The sequence below is a fragment of the Salvia hispanica genome, chromosome 2 (genome assembly GCF_029641045.1).
Source record: "Salvia hispanica isolate PSC_SH4W2 chromosome 2, Shi_PSC_v1, whole genome shotgun sequence".
Taxonomy (NCBI): domain Eukaryota; kingdom Viridiplantae; phylum Streptophyta; class Magnoliopsida; order Lamiales; family Lamiaceae; genus Salvia; species Salvia hispanica.
The window spans coordinates 2299647-2320128 of NC_142693.1; the positions used below are offsets into that span (position 1 = coordinate 2299647).

General features: G+C 39.2%; 3 protein-coding genes across 6 annotated transcripts; all 3 read right to left on the reverse strand.

Annotated features, from left to right (window-relative positions):
* Positions 1–4371: 4371 nt before the first annotated feature.
* Positions 4372–5974, reverse strand: LOC125220466 (uncharacterized). Its single transcript, XM_048122639.2, has one exon. The coding sequence runs from the start codon at positions 5900–5902 to the stop codon at positions 4511–4513; it is 1392 nt and encodes a 463-aa protein (XP_047978596.1). The 5' UTR covers positions 5903–5974; the 3' UTR covers positions 4372–4510.
* Positions 5975–11822: 5848 nt separating this feature from the next.
* LOC125220418 (uncharacterized) lies at positions 11823–13870 on the reverse strand. The gene has a single exon (XM_048122592.2). It carries the CDS (start codon positions 13602–13604, stop codon positions 11955–11957), a length of 1650 nt encoding a protein of 549 aa, XP_047978549.2. The 5' UTR covers positions 13605–13870; the 3' UTR covers positions 11823–11954.
* A 1581-nt stretch (positions 13871–15451) lies between these two features.
* On the reverse strand, positions 15452–19383 carry LOC125220389 (putative apyrase 7). Of its 4 annotated transcripts, none has more exons than XM_048122568.2 (3): positions 19206–19383; positions 16121–18184; positions 15452–16022 (listed from the first exon to the last, which is right to left on the reverse strand). In XM_048122568.2, exons 2-3 carry the CDS (start codon positions 18051–18053, stop codon positions 15760–15762), a joined length of 2196 nt encoding a protein of 731 aa, XP_047978525.1. In that variant the 5' UTR covers positions 18054–18184; positions 19206–19383; the 3' UTR covers positions 15452–15759. The 4 variants fall into 4 exon arrangements, with proteins under 4 accessions (XP_047978525.1, XP_088922124.1, XP_047978523.1 ...); XM_089065998.1 differs by having other exon boundaries at positions 15452–16025; positions 16121–18097; positions 19206–19382; XM_048122566.2 differs by having other exon boundaries at positions 15452–16025; positions 19206–19382.
* Positions 19384–20482: the final 1099 nt, after the last annotated feature.

A 20482-nucleotide genomic window follows, 5' to 3' on the forward strand; every position in this document is an offset into this window, starting at 1 on the left:
GCAGTGCCTCCTATAGGCAGCTCTGATCTTCGCCCACATGTTGGCGATCCGCTGGTTGTTCGCAACCAGCGGATCGCCGCACACCTCCAACCACCCCCTAGCCACCCCGGCGTACTCATCCTCCGTCCACTTCCTCCGGCCAGGGGTGTCGTCAACAGCGGGCTGCGATGACTCGCCGACCGCCTTGGCCTTCCCCTTCCCCCTCGTCTTCTTCTTCGGCGCGGCCCGTCTCGCTGGAACGGGAGTATCATCTTCCCCGAGATCGATCCTCATATCATGCAATGACAGAAGGTCATCGCCAGTGAACTGCGTCTCCCCTGGGGTCGACGTGTGAGACGAAGCCGTCAAAAAATCAAGCGAGGGCCGATATACCGTGTCCCCTCCCGGTGACCCCTGCACCCCCCTGCATCCCGGGATGCATACCGTGTTGCATCCCCCCTGCATCCCGCCCTGCCACATCATCCCCATCATCTGCTGCAGCATCTGCTGCATCTGGGGCATACCCCCCCACCCGGGCGCTGACTGCCCGCCGCCCGGCATCCCCCCGGCATACCCCCTGTGCCCCCCCTCCCCCGGCGCACCGGCCATCATCCCCATCATCTTATTCCAAGGGATGTTAAATCCCGGGCCCATCTGCCCCCATCCAGATCCTACAGGTACCGTGGGAGTCTGAGATCCACTCGTCGTTGGACTGGACTCGTTGTTGTGATCTATCGCTCGATGATGCTCTTGTACAGAAAGCTAGAGAGAGAGAAAAAACTCGTTAAAACAAGTGGTGCAAATGAAAATGAAACGAAAATCGCGTTTATATAGGTTTTTTTTTTTTTTAAAACAAAAATAGGCGCTGGCCGATCGGCCAGCGCCCACCAATCGGCCAGCCCACGCCGATCGGCTCACCGGTATACCGCTCGCCGCCTCCAATGGTTCGGCTAGCCGATCAGCCAGCGCGAAGAATCGGCTAGCTGGTCGCTAGCCGACCATTGCGGATGCTCTAAAAAAATTTATTTGTGCTTTGCACATTCTTTTTCTTCATTGTTTTGTTTCATGAAACTTTGCAAATATTTGTTGGACAAGTTATAGAGACGAATCTTAAATGACACCATTTATATTTGTTGGACACATGTAATTTTTTTTATTTGGCGATTACTTTGGTGCAATTTCCCATGATAAAAAGTCCAAACAAATTTAAATTCTTAAGCATTGTAGTAATATGCTAAATCTCATGATCTTATACTACACATGTAATTCTAGTGCTTTATATTCCTCTCCATCATTAACCATCTTATTGAGTACCTCTTATTGATGCAGTTCTAGCCGACGAGCTTAAAAAGTCACGGCCTCGGAATATCTTGATATTCACACATATGACTTGTGAAACGGGCTAAGGAATCAAACATAGGGTTTCCTTGGAGGTGTGTTGATGCATAATGAATTTTGGTCATCGGAGTATTTACCTTTTTTTTATTTCCTTTTCATTTTAGGTTTTGCAAATCATATAATTATTTTTGAAGTCAGATTTTGGTATTGAATAAAAGTTAAGGTTTCAAGAAACTATGATGTGATGTGTAATCAGATATAATCAGTGCATTTGAGAGTGTTTTGTCTGATTCATTTGGATATATAGGTTGATATTGAAGCTAAGAACAGAGTTCGGAGTCAGAAAAGAAGATCGAAGTTCGTAGGATTTCTCCATAGACTTTTACGTAGTACCAACTCCAGAACGTGTCATGATCGTCTTCACATCAAGCACTCCATGATCTCAATGGTTTTGATTGTTTGTAGTGTTTTCCATGCTTTGGATTATTGGTTGGTTGGCTTTTATGTTGTTCCAATCCCACATGAATCTAGACGAATTTTATGGACAAACTCTAATTTATCTTCGTTATTCATTAGCTATAGTCCCTGTCTATGAGTTTTCCTGTCGAATTGCTATGTGTTGATGCATCTATGGTTAATACATAGATGTTACCATCAATGATTAGGACTTAGATATGTGTTTAGCTAATCTTATCTGAATATTGTCAAGTATGTTCAATGCTAGATGAATAAAAACCATTACACCATCTTTATAGATTGGAATTAGTTAAGTTGATGGAGCTCTGGATTTATCTACAAACGTGTTGGGAATGACAGTGTTTTCATAATTTTAATGTGTTCAACTATACTTTATTTTATAAGCTTATAAACTTGAATGGAATGAATTAGCACATTTACAAGGGACAATGAAAGGAGGAAGTATATATATTTAAATGATTTGTATATATATATATGTATGTAAACTTAGCTAGAGACTAACATCATGTTATTGGCATCACCTAACAACATTTATATGTACCTTTTATGTATCTCCAAACCACATCCCTCCGCGTCGTCTTTCCACGTCTCATTTCCATGGGAAAACAGCATCACTCCACTCAAGAGACCTGTAGTTGATTGCTCACTTTCTTCGGTCTCAGGGCTTCATCGCGTTTCCCTCTGCCATGGAAGAAATGAGATCCTCCCACGATTGGGATCTCCTACTCGGGAGACGTGTTTGGCTTCTGTTCGGAGGGGTCCAGGCGGGGCCAACATTAGTGTTCCCAAACTGGAGCTCCCCCAAGCTGCCTGATGAGTAGCTGTGCGCAACGTGTGATCTGGTGAACTTGTCGCCACCATCATCGTGGCCACGATGCTGAGTACCTGGAACTGGACTCATCTGATCCTTAGCCCTTCCATCTAGTGTAAAACAACAACAAAGTGGAGAGATTATGTGAATCAATCGCATTTAGGTTGCGAAAGTAAGAGGAAGTTTACCTATGTGGACCGGGCGACTCCAGTGTTTGAATTGGAAAGGAGAAGGGATATTGAGAACGGATGCCGATGACACACTTTTGTGGTTGAAAAGAGGGAGATATCGCCTGCACCATATGTTTTTTTTTGGGAATAGACCCCAACACCTTAGTGTGATAATTTAATGCTATCCATCCATAATAAGCTTCCTTCACACCTGTGATAGTCTTAACCCATTCCTTTTTGCATAAGAAAGGCGACCTCTTCAGGATCAGCCAAGCATTCTCAAGCAGCCATTCAGAATCTGAACTCCTCCAACTGTAGCATGAAGAAAAAGAGAGGTACGACTATGTGAGTTTTTCGGAATTTGGTTCTCAGCCCATTCAGTTAGAGGTTTAATTGCCTTTTGCAACCCAGAAATGTTATGCACCAATTTGTCAAACCCGGGCTCCGTCTCCCACTCTGGGCAAGTGGCAACAGAGGAATCTTCAGGCAGAGATTTTAATGATATAGGAAGATTGTTGTCCTTTCCGTGACTGATATACAAAGACACGTGTTCCAGTGCTACCACAGTCTACGACAACATAGAAAAAGTTACAAGAAGTAAGCGACCAAATGTAAGATCTACACTCATTAAATGCTAGGAACTAATGCAAAATGATAAAAGAAGTCCTGCAGAATCCACATGGTAAAATTTGTCGTGTCAATCGATGAAGGTGAATCATTTATGGACTAAAAGACTACAGAGCATACATACCAGTTTTTCCATGACTTAGAAAAGAATCTTAGGATTTAATCTGAATATGAAATTAAATCAAATCATGCCTCATTTTCTCAATTCCTAGAACTAGAAATAAACACAGCTCGCCTAAGTGAATCTGAGGATCTTATGTCACCCTAGCAAGTATACAGATGGTCAGTAACTCAACCTGATTTAAACACCAAATCTTTCCAATTTCCAGAACTAGAAATAGAAAGTCAGTTCGTAATAACCAGCCCCTAGAGCTTCAACTTAGTGCAACACAACTCAGCAAACATGAGATTTAAGAAAGTCGTAGTATTTAGTTACTAAATGTTGAAATAAAAAAGTAGGAACGAAATAAAGTGTTTGATTTTGCCAAAAAATAAAATGACTCACTTACCTTGGATCGTTTAAAAAAAGAAGTACGGATTACTTAACAAGAGGCAACGAACTTGTCGCCACCATCATCGTGGCCACGATGCTGAGTACCTGGAACTGGACTTATCAGAAAGTTAAACAATGCAAATAATTAAGAGATATCAGTCACACAGAAATGGAAGATGGAATCTTGATATCGATTCAGCAGCAGCTCCCCTAATTCTGATAAGCTGTTATATCGTTGGAAAAATCCACGATGCTGAACCCTTTCACAACTCATTCATCCACAAGTAGATTAGCATATCTTTAACCCGAGCAGTACTCACAGTTCAAGATTCCAATAATAACAATAGTAATCATCAATTCAACCCAAATATTTTCACATCAGAGATCACTGAACCAGCCAAATGTAACAGCAAAATGTTGGCAGCCTCTGAATTTACATACTAATATCCTGTTTAATGTGTGCCTTACAGTTAAGCTTGATCCTGAATTATTTTCCTTAGTTTCTCGTGTTCTTATATTTTAACAACCAAATAAGAACTTTTACACTCTTTTACACTCCAAACTATCTATTAAAATACTAACTAGTACCACAACATAACATCCAACTAGATTAGCCTATAACTTTTTTGGTAACAGTTTCTTAACCAAATCAAATAAAACACTATCTTTGCCTTCCCTTCGTAGAGGTTCAATCAGCATCCTAAAAGTGGTAGCGCCAAGTGTGCATCCCCCTCTTGCAATCATCTCTTTCAAGACAAGAATCACATCGTCCATCTTGCTCCTTTTGAGAAGAGCTTGAACATAAATATTGTAAGTCACATTGTTGGGCCAACACCCCTTGATCACCATTTGCACCATCAAATCCTTAGCCTCTCCTATCCGCCCTTCTTCACACAGGGCAAAAATAAGAATTGTATATATCACAACATTAGGCAAGCAACCTTTGTTTTCCATGGTATATAACATGGATAATGCTTCATCAATACGATGAGCATTGCACAAACCATGTAACAAGACTCCATAAGTTGTTGTATTAGGATAAACTTGTAGAGCTTCCATCTCTTTGAACAACTTCAAGCCCTCTTCACATCGACCATCATGAAATAAAGCCTCCAACATTATGTTGTAAGAAATGACATCGCGCTTCAACCCTTTGGCCCGAATCATGGTAAAAAGATGACAAACCTCATCAATTCGTCCTATTTTACAGTACCCGTTCATCAAACTACTGTAGCTTGTAACATCAGGCTTGATGCCGGATTTCATTGCTAGTTGGAAAATGTTTCTAGCCTTATCCATTTCACCCTGTAAACAATATCCATTAATCAGCGCACTGTATGTTACAATGTCGGGTTGAACATCAATTTCCCTCATCTTGACCAGCATATGCTCAGCCTCTTCCATCCTTCCCTCTCGGCTGAGAGCATCTACAAAAATACTACAAGTGACCACATTTGGGAAGACTTTATTCGATATCATCTTCCTTAACATGTCTTCAGCCTCTCTTCCTCTACTATGATTGCATAACCCCTCAATTATTGAATTATATGTCACAACATTGGGTGAAATCCCCTTATCACCCAAGGTGGAGAAGAGTTGGAGAGCATCGTCAACCTTTCTATCTTTGCACAAGCCATCAATAACTATGCTATAAGCATAAACATTAGGTTTGTAGTTTCCCATTTCCAATCGACTAAGCAATTCAAGTGCCTGAAAAGTACCTCCAGCTTTGCATAACCCATTAAGCATAGTAGCATACGTATATTCATCGGGAGTGCACAGTTGCTCCGCAGACAACCTCCAACACAGCTTTGCTGCCTCTGGGATCCTTCTGACCAATAAAAGCCCTTTGATGAGAGTGGTAAAAGTGACCACATTAGGCTTATACCCACGCTTGAAGAAACTGCCTAAAATAGCAAATCCAAAATCAGGTCTTTTCAGTCGGCAGAAGCAATCGATGGCAATATTGAAGGTGCAGTGATCTACAGAAGCACCCGTTTGAAGCATTTTGTCGAACAGGTGAAGTGCAAGTGTGTATTGCCGATCTGGAATTCTTGGGTCAATTTGGGAAGTTTTCTGGATGTCTATTGTAGAATTAAAATCTTAGGTTCATTAGAAGAGAACAGGAAAATGAAATGTGCGGTTCATTAAAATCTTGCTTTTTATGTCAACTAAATAATTTTTCAATATTCTAATAAAATTATCAAATTTTCATGTATTTGTATTTTACTGTAATTGATTATGAAATAATCTCTCCGTTTCTAGAGAATACAACTTTAAGTTTGGCAGAGGTATAATGCAATATTGGTAAAGTAAGAGAGATGTAGAGAAAAAGTCAATACAATATCGTTAGTAATGAATGAGTCTCACTATATTGGAAAGAAAATAGTTTTTAAAATTAAAAAATGCATATTTTTGTGGGATGGATAAAAAAAAAATAGAGGGTGCATATTCTTTTGGATAGAAGGAGTACATCATAACTAAGAAAGAAATAAAAAATTAGAAAATTAGGTGAGATTTACAAAGTGTATTATGTATAATTGTATATCCTTAATTTGTTAATTGCTTATAAATTATGTGCAATGTTCAAAACTGTGTGATGTCCTTTATGAATATTATGTCACACTTCATATCTTTACCACTTCATATCTTTACCAATGTTAATTTTAATCTCAAATTCTTTGGTAAAACTTTTACTAGGCAAAGGAATGAAGTTTAGACATAATGAAATAAAAACATTGCATATGGTGAAATAGTTCCTAAGTCTGGTAAAAGTAATACTACCTCCGTCCCCCAAAATTTGCTACACTTTCACCCGACACGGGTTTTAAGAAATTTAATGGAAAGTGAGTTGAAAAAGTTGATGGGATGTGGGTCATACTTTTAAAGTATTAGTTTTATAATAAAATATGAGTAGGAATGAGTTAGTGGAATATGAGGTCCACTATCAAAAATGGTAAAAGTGAAGTATATCAAATTTTCAGGGACGGACCAAATAGTAAACTGTATCAAATTTTCAGGGACGGAGGTAGTAATTATTTAGCTTAGAGCCATGTTTTTTAATAAAGTCAAGTTAATATTAAGGGCACTCCCAATAGTCTCCCTAAAAACTCCCTTATTTCTCCCTAACTCCTGCCACATCAGCGCCACATCAGCACCATAATTTATCCCCAGTTTTTAGCCAACTTTTAGCCAACTGCTCCAATGGTTTCTCCCTTATTTCTCCCTTATTTCTCCCTAACTCAACATTTCATTTTTACATCATTACTAATTTAATTATTTTATTTTTGTATATATTAAAGCTAGCTAAATTTAATTTATAAGACAAAACAAATAATAGTAATAAAGTTCATTGTATTAAACACGAGTAAACATTAAAACGACGAAAATTAATAAAAAAAAATAGTACAGCAATGGAAAAAAAATTTAAAATTGAAAAAATTCAAGGGCGGTGGGCGCGGTTTCTATTTGCCCACAATTCTTCGATCATATCGTGTTGTAGTGCTCGATGGGCCTCCTTTTGGTGTATGTCCATGAACGCCTTGAACCGTTCATGTTCGTTGTGCGGTACACCCCGGCGGGCGGACTCGGACTCGGTTGAGACACCGTGACTCGATGATGCAACACTGGTGTCGTTGGTGACGTTGAGGACGCCTTCGTGTTCATCCTCGATGATCATGTTATGCATGATGATGCATGCATACATGATGTCGGCAATATCCCCCTAGTAGTAAAAGCGCGTCGGGCCCTTTACCAGTGCAAATCGTGATTGGAGCACCCCAAACGCCCTCTCCACATCCTTGCGCGCAGACTCTTGCGCTCGGGCAAAATACTTTCTACTATCTTCGACTGGGCATCTGATCGTCTTCAAAAACACGGGCCATTGCGGATAGATGCCGTCAGCCAGGTAGTACCCCATGTTATGCACATTGCCATTGGCCGTGAATTCGATGGAGGGGCCTAACCCGTTGACCCGCTCGTTGAAAAGGGGCGAGGAATTGAGAACATTTAGGTCGTTGTTCGACCCGGCTATACCAAAATAAGCATGCCAAATCCAAAGCCGTTGGTCGGCAACGGCTTCAAGAATGATGGTGGGATGCATACCTTTGTAGCCGGTAGTGAACTGGCCTCGCCATGCGGTTGGGCAGTTCTTCCACTGCCAGTGCATACAGTCGATGCTGCCGAGCATCCCCGGAAAGCCGTGGGTCCTCCAGTGCCAATCCAACAGGAACTGGCACTCAGCTGCGTCCAGCAAGCGAAGGTAGTGCCCCCCAAATATCTCTCGCAGGCCCTGACAAAAATTCTTCAGGCACTCGTTGCCAGTCGTCTCGCCGCATTGCAGATACTCATCGAACATGTCGGCGGACCCTCCATATGCCAATTGTCGGATGGCAACAGTGCATTTCTGCAGGGGCGATAGACCGAGCTTCCCTGTGGCGTCTCGCTGGAGCTGGAAGTCGGGGTAACGCGCGGACAACGCATTAACAATGCGCAGGAAGAGGGAGCGGCGCATTCTGAATCAGCGACGAAATACATCTGCCGGATAACGTGGTTCCTCAGCAAAATAATCGGCGAACAGCCGATCGTGCCCACCAGCGTGGTCGCGGGGGATGTATCGGCGCCGCCTGCGGATTGGCCGTTGGGATGGCTGCTGCATTCGAGCAAGCTCGCTTTGTATGAAATGGGAGATATAGTTGTTGATTGGGTTGTTGGCGAAACCCGCGACATCCCATCCGGTGGGAGCGGGAGGTACCTCCTCTTCGGAAGAAGAATGAGATATCTCCTCGTCGGACCGAGAATGAGAAGATGATTCAGAATTCATTAAATATAGATGGAGAGAGAGAAAATAAATGAAGAGAGCAAAAGGGATGAGGATGAGGAGAGAATGAAGAGAGAAAAGGGATGAGGATGGGGAGAGAATGAAGAGAATGTGTGTATTTATAGAGGGGAAAATAAACAAAAAACAAAAAACAAAAACTATTTTTATCGCCGAATTATCGCCCACAGTGGTCGGCGATAATTCGGCGATAAGCCGGCGATTTTTCGGGAGTTGGCGTTAATTCGGTAGAATTAACGCCGAATTATCGCCGAATTCACCCCAACGCCCGGCGATAATCGCGCCGACCCTAACGCCTAACCATTGGGAGTGCTCTAATAATTCATGTTCCTAAATATGAAACGTTTATTTTTAAGCATGAGATTTTATGTACTGTTATTTTGTGTGTTAATGAAAAGATAGAAAAGTAAAAGAGAGGAAAAAATAGAGATGATGTTATTTCCATTTTAGGAAATATTCCATTTTTAATGGTATAACCCAAAAAGAAAAATGTTTCATGTTTAGTTGGACAGAGGGAATACTTATTATTGAGCCACAACCATGGTATTTGATTTCATAATTTTTTATTATTTATATGTTTATTTAAATAGTGATATTTGTAAAATAAAAAATAAATTATTGAAAATTTGAAAATTAATTAATTAAAAATAAACAATTATTGTAATCCTACTTAATGCAATTCAATGATTACAAATCTAAATGGGATTAATAAAACTTAATTAAAGATTAATGAAAAAAAAACACAATAAAATTTACATCCAAGGATAATGTACTATCATGGACGACGATATCAGCTATCATCTTCTTCACAAACAAGTGAAGAAAATGAAATCATACTATCATGCTTCTCGTCCTTTAATGGTGTAGGGATCAGATCACTCGGGATTCGCTAATTACCGGGACCTCTTTTATTGATTGGGTTCTGAGACGGCTAATCTCAGAAGTTACAAGCCAAGTACAAAGGTGTTACAAGATTACAAGTAATCTAGCCACTGACATATCTAACTATTACAGATATTGAACCCTAATTTGAGCCCTAACTATTCCAAGATTTCAACCAATCTGGAATCCAAGTTCTTGTCCAATTAGTACCTGCACACTCAAGTAGATAGATCAGTGAACCAACACAAGATCCTTTCGGATCTAAGTAACAACAAGTAAATGCAACTAAGACAGAATAGTAAGGATATGGCTCAGGTCACAACAGTGACTATACTAGGCCAAGGACCTCCCCACACGCTTCGACCACAAGTCACACGATGAGAAACCTTTGAATGCTAGGTCAGGAAACCCTAGCCACACCGAATGCCACTCAGACTATCAGAACACCTCACAGTCACCAGAAACTCACAAGATCCTCACAAGTTCTCACTTCTTGAACGCCAAACTTCACCAGATTCAAACCCTAAGTAAGAATCCTTCAAGTACTCTGTTGGAAACCGAGAAAGTCTCCAAACTCACGATCTAAAAGGATAGGACCCACTAAAACAAGGATCAATCGGTGTAACCCAAAGATCTGAGGAGTTCATCGGTGAAGTCGCCTGAAAACAAGAGAGAGAAAGAAGAGAGAAGGCAGAGAGAATTCTGGAAACAAAGAGAGAGGTGAGTGGTTGATTAGGGTAAGTGAGAGGTCGGCCTCTCACTTAACAAACACAACACAGGATCAACGGCCACAAAGCAGGATCCGGGTGAGAGTCCCACGTGGCAAGCATCGGTGCAGCCTGGGTAAGTAATGGATCAAGCCAAGTTGGGCCACCATCACACAAACATTGGGCCACAGCATTTAATCAACTTGGGGCAGACCCAAAACTTAATTAAATACTCAAGGTCCAATTAAAGTAGACCACAGATATTCAACAAATGGCATTTCACGTCAGCGTAATATGGCTCTTACAATCAAACACATCAATACTACTTTTGAGTGTGTGAACAAAAGGGCAACAGAACTTGGCATTCAAAGCATGGTTGTGAATGCACCTGTTGTTGCTGTTGTTGCTCATACTTCCGTTGAGACGGATTCGTTCAGTTTTGATCCAATCTTTATTGGAAGAGATGATGATCTGCCTAAACTGGTTCACGTGCTCATCCACACCTGCCTAGAGGAAGAGAAACGGATGTTCTCCATCATTGCTCTTTTGGGAATGGGGGGTATGGGGAAGACTACGTTGACTAGAAAATTGTTTAATCATGAAAGGGTTAAGGCTCAATTTGGATCACTTATATGGGTTCATGTTTCTCAAAATATTGATCTAGTTAGTCTTTTCAACAAAATCTATTCAACGTTGACTTCAAATACTGGTGATAGAGTTGAGATCAAGGAAGTTATCTTGAAAAGGCTTAATGAAGTTCTTAAGTCTAGAACTTATCTTCTTGTTCTAGATGATGTATGGAATGAAGATATTTCGAAATGGGAAGACTTCATAAATCCATTGTCTGGAGTTACTTCCACTATGGGAAATGGCATGAGATATTAATTTGTTTAAACTCCCTTCCAACGTAGAGTTATATTATACTTTTGTTCCGATCCCACATGACTCTAGTTCTTGTCTATAAGTTCTCCTGTTGAATTGTTATGCATTGATGCATCTATAGTGAATACTTTGCCCCTTCCTTAATGTATTTTAACTTAGAGAACGGTTGATAACAAATAGTATAAGGGATTCATCTAGTATTAGTAATATTTGATCATCGACTTTTTTTTCTCACTAGATGTTAGGATAATTGATATGGACTTAGATTATATGTTTAGCTTATCTTTTGTCTAAATTTTGGTTTTGAGAACTATATCATGCTGTAGTTAATTTCTGATTGGAGTAAAATTTGGGTGTAAATGACTTGTAGCTTTTTTCCTGATTGTGATGCGATATTTTGAGTCTAATGCAAAGATATAATTTGTGGAGTGGTAAAATGACTTGTGCTGTAGATGAGCATTGCCCTAATTTAAGCACTAATCCAAATGTTTATTTTTGGCAGCCTCTGCATTTGAAGGTGTTCACATACTAATATTCTGTTTTATGGCATGCTTTTGTGAGGCTAGCTCAATATAACGTGAGTCTTACAGTTAACTATAACTAACACCCTTATATCAAAGTAATTATTTCTTCAAATATCAAAGTAATGAGTCTTGATCCATATCCACAATCCAACCATCAAAATACAATTGAAGCATTTAAACTCATTACCTAAACTCATTTATCACAACACATCGTCAACTAAATTAGCCTATAACTTCTTTGGTAATAGTTTCTTAACCAAATCAAATAAAACACTATCTTTGCCTTCCCTTCGTAGAGGTTCAATCAGCATCTCAAAAGTGGTAGCGCCAAGTGTGCATCCCCCTCTTGCAGTCATCTCTTTCAAGACAAGAATCACATCGTCCATCTTGTTCCTTTTGAGAAGAGCTTGAACATAAATATTGTAAGTCACACTATCTGGCAAGCACCCCTTGTTCACCATTTGCACCATCAAATCCTTAGCCTCTCCTATCCGCGCTTCTTCGCAAAGGGCAGAAATAAGAATTGTATATATCACAACATCAGGCAAGCAACCTTTGTTTTCCATGGTATGCAACATGGATAATGCTTCATCAATACGATGAGCATTGCACAAACCATGTAACAAGATTCCATAAGTTGTTGTAGTAGGATAAACTTGTAGAGCTTCCATCTCTTTGAACAGCTTCAAGCCCTCTTCACATCGACCAATATGAAATAAAGTCTCCAGCATTATGCTATAAGAAACCACATTGCGCTTCAACCCTTTGGCCCGAATCATGGTAAAAAGATGACAAACTTCATCAATTCGTCCCATTTTACAGTACCCGTTCATTAAACTATTGTAGATTGTAACATCGGGCTTGATGCCTGATTTCACCGCTAGTTGGAAGATGTTTCTAGCCTTATCCATTTCTCCCTGTAAACAATATCCATTCATCAACGCAGTGTATGTAACAATGGTGGGTTGAACATCAATTTGCCTCATCTTGACCAGCATATGCTCGGCCTCTTCCATCCTTCCCTCTCGGCAAAGAGCATCTTCAAAAATATTACAAGTAACCACATTTGGGAAGACTTCATCCGATATCATCTTCCTTAACATGTCTTCAGCCTCTTTTCCTCTACTATGATTGCATAACCCCTCAATTATTGAATTATATGTCACAACATTGGGTGAAATCCCCTTCTCACCCAAGCTAGAGAAGAGTTGGAGAGCATCGTCGACCTTTCTATCTTTGCACAAGCCATCAATAACTATGTTGTAAGCATAAACATCAAGTTTGTAGTTTCCTTTTTCCAATTGACTAAGCAATTCAAGCGCCTCAAGGGTACCTCTACCTCCGGCTTTGCATAACCCATTAAGCATAACACTATACGTACGTTCATTGGGATTGCACAGTTGCTCCGCAGACAACCTCCAACACAGTTTTGCTGCCTCTGGGATCCTTCTGACCAATAAAAGCCCTTTGATGAGAGTGGTAAAAGTGACCACATTAGGCTTGAAGCCACGCTTGAAGAAACTGCCTAAAATCGCAAACCCAAAATCAGGTCTTTCCAGTCGGCAGAAGCAATCGATCGCAATACTCAGGGTGTAGTGATTTACAGGAGCATTCCTTTGAAGCATTTTGTCGAACATGTGAAGGGCAAGTGTGTACTGTTGCATCTTAACCACAACACTCAACAACTTGGTGAAATCAATAACAGAAGGGAGCGGATGCATTCTCAACATATTTCGGAACTCATCAATGGCATCATCAGGCTCAACAATACGGCCAAAATCAAATCTAGGATAAGCCGAAAAGCATCGAATTTGGTGATAATGCAAGCAACAATTTGACAGAAATCTTGGGAAGATGAGGGCTGACTTCAAAGACATGATTTTGATTGCCGATCTGGAATTCTTGAGTTGATTTGGGATGTTTATTGAAATCTTGGGAGAGTTTATATGGTAGAATTAAAATCTTAGGTTCATTAGAAGAAAACAGGAAAATGAAATGTGCGGTTCATTAAAATCTTGCTTTTTTATGTCAACTAAATAATTTCCAATATTTTAATAAAATTATCAATTTTTCATTTATTTGTATTTTACTATAATTAATTATGATATACGCACTCCGTCCCTAAAGAATACTTTGAGTTCGGCACGGGTATGATACAATATTGGTAAAGTAAGAGAAGTAGAAAGAAAAAATAAATACAATATCGTCAGTGAAGAATGAGTCTAACTTTATTAGAAAGAAAAGAATTTTAAAATTAGAAAGTGTATATTCTGATTGAACAGACTAAAAAAAACAAAGGTGCATATTTTTGTGGACATGAAGAGTATAGTATAACTAAGAAAAGAAATAAAAAAAATGAGAAAATTAGGTGAGATTTACAAAGTGTATTATGTATAATTGTATAAGAAATTATGGGAATGTTCAAAAATGTGTGATATTAACACATAAAGTCATAAACACTCAACTTCTTAGTCCTCAATAGTGTGGATGTCCATATCATGGCACACTCCATGTCTTTACCAATATTAATTTTAATCTCAAATTCTTATGGTAAAACTTTTGCTAAAGTTTAGATATAATGGAATAAATCAATGTATGGTGATCTAGTTCCTAAGTCTGGTAGAAGTAATAATTCTTTAGCTTGGAGCCATGTTTTTTAATAACGTCAAGTTATTTTTAATAATTCATGTTCCTAAGCATGAAACGTTTGTTTTTCGGCACATAATTTTATGTAGAGTATTATTTTGTGTGTTAATGAAAAGATAGTAAAGTAAGAGAGAAGAAAGGGTTGAGATAATGTTATTTTCATTTTAGGGAATGTTCCATTTACAGGCCAAAAGGAAAATATTTCATGTTTAATGGACATAGAGGGAGTACTTGTTATTGAGCCACAACCATATTATTTAATTTCATAATTTTTTATTATACTATTATATGTTTATTTAAATTATGATATTTGTAAAATAAAAAACAAATTTATGAAAATTTGAAAATTAATTAATTTTAAATAACAAACTATGGTAATCCTACTTAATGCAATTCGATGATTACAAATCTAAATGGGATCAATAAAATTTAATTAAAGATTAATGAAAAAAAAAACACAATAAAATTTACATCCTAGCTAGTGCAGTGGCAGCCCACCTTTCGCCCACATTTAAGTGTGGGCTAAGTTTGATCGAGGCCCATTCGAAAATTTTCATAAATTTTTTGTGTTCGACTATACTTTATTTATGTAATTACAAACTTATCTAAAAAACCATACTCTTTTGATGAGAACAAACTTTATCTCATCAGCATCTTAATGAAAGGGAGCAAACCATATCCCACATCGGAGAATGATCAAAATTTGCAAGCATATATAAGGGCTACCCCAATTCCATTAGTATGAGGCCTTTTGGGGAGTACCCCAAGAATAGAACCGTGAGGGCCCAAAGCGGACAATATCATACTAACTTATAAGCACTTTGCTACAGCCTAAGTGGTAATTCAACATGAGATTTAACAAAGCGGACAATATCATACTAACTTATAAGCACTTTGCTACAGCCTAAGTGGTAATTCAACATGAGATTTAAGAAAGTGAGATTTAAGAAAGTGGTAGTATTACTTAAATGGAGAGATAATAGTATGAGACAAATAAAGTGTTTGATTTTGCCAAAAAAATAAAATGCCTCACTTACCTTGGATTGTTTAAGTATGAATTACTTAACAAGGAACAACGAATGGAGGAAGTATATATTTTTGTATGATTTCAAAGAATACTAAAGTAAATGTCTTAGTTCAAATAGAGGTGACCAACCCTATAAATCTATGAGTATAATAACCTCAATGAATGAATATATAAACTTAGCTAGAGACTAACATCATGTTATTGGCATTACCTAACAACATTCATATTTACCTTTTATGTATCTCCAAACTCCATCCCTCCGCTTCGTCTTTCCATGTCTCGTTTCTGTGGGAAAACACCATGCAGCAGCAACCACTCCGCTCAAGAGACCTGCAGTTGTTTGTTCACTTTCTTTGGTCTCAGGGCTTCATCGCGTTTCCCTCTGCCATGGAAGAAATGAGATCCTCCCGCGATTGGGATCTCCTACTCTGGAGACGCGTTTGGCTTCTGTTCGGAGGGGTCCAGGCGGGGCCAACATTAGTGTTTCCGAACTGGAGCTCCCCCAAGCTGCCTGATGAGTAGCTGTGCGCTACGTGTGATCTGGTGAACTTGTCGCCACCATCATCGTGGCCACGAAGCTGAGTACCTGGAACTGGACTCATCGGATCCTTAGCCCTTCCATCTACTGTAAAACAACAACAAAGTGGAGAGATTACGTATAAACATGCGTGCATATGTGAATCAATCGCATTTAGGTTGTGAAAGTAAGAGGATGTTTACCTATGTGGACCGGACGGCTCCAGTGTTTGAATTGGAAAGGAGAAGGGATATTGAGAACGGATGCCGATGACATATTTGTGTGGTTGAAAAGAGGGAGATATCGCCTCCGCAGATATATCGATGATTTGCCAACACATGACGAGAAACAGACCAAGAAAAACAGCACAGCTAAAGAGAAAGCTAAAACAAACAGTGGGTTTATCCTCACTTGAAATATATCATAGCCACGGGATTTACCAGAAAACGGAAATGCCTTTCCAGCTTCAAACAGAGCAACCCCAAGGGTCCAAGTGATGCTTCCCGAACCAACTGTCACGTGGCTATCAGGAATGTGCAGTCCTTCTCTCAAGAGGAGCACCACATATGGAGCTCGGAAGCAGTATTGTTCAATGAAAGGCTGAGGAACGACGCTCTTCTTAGCATCAAGCCAAGATTTGTCACAATATCTGCGGCCTTTCTCCAGAACGTCATCAAGGGTAGCTTCAGGAGTCAGGTTGAAGAACCGGTACACGACGTAGAAACCTGACATAGCATAAAACTGGCCACGAGGACGGGGTATATTTTCTGCAAGAGCACATGGATGAAGCCCACAGTCGATTCCTATGCTACTGTTTGACCATTCAGATCTATTGACAGCAGCTTTGGCGAGCAAGCTACATTTGGCCCAATTAGGAACTCCCACAAGCTGAACTGGAACTCCAGAATTCCCACCTTCTAAGAGTGAACAGTGTCTACACATATACTGTTCTTTGTAACCATATTGCAAACAGGGATGATTAATTTCAACTTTTCCACTTGTCAGATTGGCATTACTAATATGAGGAAGCCCTTTGAGAAGATGGCCAACAGATTTATCAAATGCGTCATTGAGACCATACCCGGCCAAAGAATAGGCGCTCAGATGATGGTTAACAGGGCCAATCCCTAATTTTAAGCTCGTTTCATCAAGGTCACCTTGTTTACCTTCAAAAGTAACCTGAAGTGATGAGCCACCCAAATCAAGTGCACCATATGTTTCTTTTTTGGGAACGGACCCCAACACCTTAGTGTGATAATTTAATGCTATCCATCCATAATAGGCTTCCTCCACACCTGTGATAGTCTTAACCCATTCCTTTTTGCACAAGAAAGGCGACCTCTTCAGGATCAGCCAAGCATTCTCAAGCAGCCATTCAGAATCTGAACTCGGTAGCCTACGAACCCCAGCTGTAGCATGAAGAAAAAGAGAGGTACTTCTATGTGAGTTTTTTGGAATTTGGTTCTCAGCCCATTCAATCAGAGGTTTAATTGCCTTCTGCAACCCAGAAATGTTATGCACCAATTTGTCAAACCCGGGCTCAGTCTCCATTCTGTTGTAAGCCCTCCCACTTCGGGCAACAGAGTTCGCAGAGGAATCTTCAGGCAGAGACTTTAATGATATAGGAAGATTGTTGTCCTTTTCGTGACTAATAGAAGCCTGATATACAAAGACACGTGTTCCAGTGCTACCACAGTCTACGACAACATAGAATCTGTTAGTTCCTCTAGACCAGTTTGTGTAAAGATTTTGGAGACCAAATGACAGACATGAAACAAGAAATAAGCCAATGAGAATACAGACTACTGTAATCCACCTCTTCTTTCTGGATGAAGTTCCTGGTGATAACTTCTCCTTCGAAAAACTTGCTGCTCCTTTTTCCTTCTCAAAGATATATGGTGGCAATGCATGACCTGAACTTCTTTCTACTCCAGCATTTTTATTTCCTTCTTCTATATCAAGCCGGCGATAAGTAGACAAATCCTGAAGGGAATAGGAGAGTCTTAGATTACTCCTTTTCTCAGGTTTGGGGAGACCACTAGGTGAAGCAGGTATAGGCGACCCAGGTGGTTTGTTAGATGCCGATAAACGAATCAGTCCGGGAGAAAATAATTCTGAAATTTTGCTGAAGACCATCTTTGCAGGAGCAAAAGTAGCAATGCAGGCAGCTGCTACCCCCTCTAGAAAAAGTTACGAGAAGTAAGCAGACCACATGTAAGATCTGCACATTAAATGCTAGGAACTAATGCAAAATGATAAAAGAAGTCCTGCAAAATCAACATGGTAAAATTTGTCATGTCAATCGATGAAGGTGAATGATATTATGACAAAACTACAGAACATATATACCAGTTTTTCCATGACTTATAAAAGAATCTTAGAATCTAATCTGGATATCAAATTATATCATGTTCCTAGAAATAAATCCTAAATCTTCTTCGAGTGATCTATTAAATTCCAATGAAAACCATGTCTCCACAATTAATCTAGTTATATCTCCAACCAAATCCAAGAACCTAACCAAATACCTTGAATAATAAACACAGCTCGCCTCTCCTCAGTGAACCTGAGGATCTAATGCAGCCCTAGCAAGTCTAGATCGTCAGTAAGTCAACCTTGTTTTAGACTCCAAATCATTCCGAATTCCAAAACTTGAAATTGAAAGTCAGTTCGTAATAACCAACCCCTAGAGCTTCAACTTAGCGCAACACAACTCAACAAACACGTTTCTGTTCACTACAAGAAATTGATACAAGAAAAGTTTCAATAAAGCTCATCATCGACCCCAATCCATCCTGGTTGCAACACGCTATACAATGCAATGATTTCAATAAATCAGTCCTACAGAAATAAAAGATGGAATCTTGACATCAATCAACAGCAGCTCGTCAAATACTATGTCTAATAAACTGTTAGATCATTGGTAAATCCACAATGCTGAGCCCTTTCACAACTCATTCACCCAGAACTAGATCAGCATATCCTAAACCCGAACTAAAATTCCCCATCAAATCACTCACAGTCTAAGATTCAAGCCAATCCTAATTCACTATAAGCTCCCACACTAGCTAATCCAACCCTCTAGATCCCAACACCAGCAACAACAATCATCAATTACACCCAAACACTTTCACATCAGAGATCACTGAACCAGCCAAATGCGACAGCAAAAACTGAAACTCAAAATCACAAATCTCACAACCATAAATAAGAAACGCACGGATGCAGAGAGATTCGACAAAAAAAAAAGCACAAAAATAATCGCGCGAAAGGAGATTCTTCCATTACCATCAGATCACTGGAAAGTTGGAATTGATTGCCCATCCTGTGGCTCCGCAAAGTAAGATCCGAATTCGGGAATGGAATTCTCGTTTTCCAACGAATCAGAGAAACAAACAAAAGAGGCAACAGCTTGTGAGTGATGGACTCTCACTATCTCTCTCTCGAACTTTTTAATTAACAGAAAATTAAATAAATACTGTAACTAAAAATGAAGGTGCGAGTTATATTCCTCGAATTTTCTAATTTCTCAACAATTATTTTCTTCTACAGTATATATAATTATGATTCAATAAAATAAATATAATAAATAAAGAACTAGAAGAATAAAGCTAGAATAAACTACTTTGTTTTTTAAGTTATTTTTTTGTTCACATTTAATCACTTCTTAAGCAAAATTTATTATATTGGTAATCGTGAATTAGACAGTTATTAAGGGAGTAATTTACTTGAACAGATTCAACCCAAAAGAAAGAAATAGTATAAATTATAATTGAGCAGAAAATAATCATTTGACAGTTATTTTATTAAATTCATGAATTAGAAAATTATCAATTTCGGGGTATTATGCAGGGACTATTAGAGCATCCTTAATGCTACTGGGCAGGGCCGCAACTCGCGAGTCTCGGCCCGATTTCAGCGTTGGAGCATGGTGAGTCACGGCCTGGGCCGGTCCCGGGGCCACAGTTGCGTCCCTGGACCGCTCCCGGGGTCCAGCCTAGCCTAGGGTTATTTGCTACCTGACGGGCCGCAAACCCCCAAATTTTATTTTGTTTTTTTTTTATATATTTATACCCATTTCTTCAATATTCTTCCACTAATTTCTCCATTTCTATCCTCTAAATTATTTCAATAATTTTTCTAGGAATTGAAATTTTTCTTTTCTAGGTCTTAATAATTTTTTTTTAGGATTTGTAAATTTTTTTCTAGGATTTGTAATTTTTTATTTTTCGACTGAACAATAAATTTTTTCCGGTTTTAATTGTTCAACCTAGTCTATTTTACAAGTAAGATAGGTTGTAGTTGTGAATAGTGCAAATTAATAGTTGTGGCCTGCGAAGTTAATGGAGTTGTGGCCTGGAACCCCTAATTTGGGGGGAATGATGACGTGGAGGTTGCACCCAAATCCGGGATGGGGTTAAGGATGCCCTTACAAAAAAAATATATAATTATCTTAAAACATATGGAAAATTGAATCTACCCACGTAATAATAGTATTTTTTTTTTTTGGACGGGGGAAGTATTTATTTTGAGCAATATATTACTACATCAAAAGCCTTATAATT

Coding starts and splice junctions, on each gene's coding strand:
- LOC125220466 (XM_048122639.2), bottom strand. CDS start 5,902: ATGCTTCAAACGGGTGCTTCTGTAGATCACTGCACCTTCAATATTGCC.
- LOC125220418 (XM_048122592.2), bottom strand. CDS start 13,604: ATGTCTTTGAAGTCAGCCCTCATCTTCCCAAGATTTCTGTCAAATTGT.
- LOC125220389 (XM_089065998.1), bottom strand. CDS start 18,053: ATGGTCTTCAGCAAAATTTCAGAATTATTTTCTCCCGGACTGATTCGT. Junction 16,026..16,120: donor GAGCCGTCCGGTCCACATAG/GTAAACATCCTC, acceptor GTTGTTTTACAG/TAGATGGAAGGGCTAAGGAT.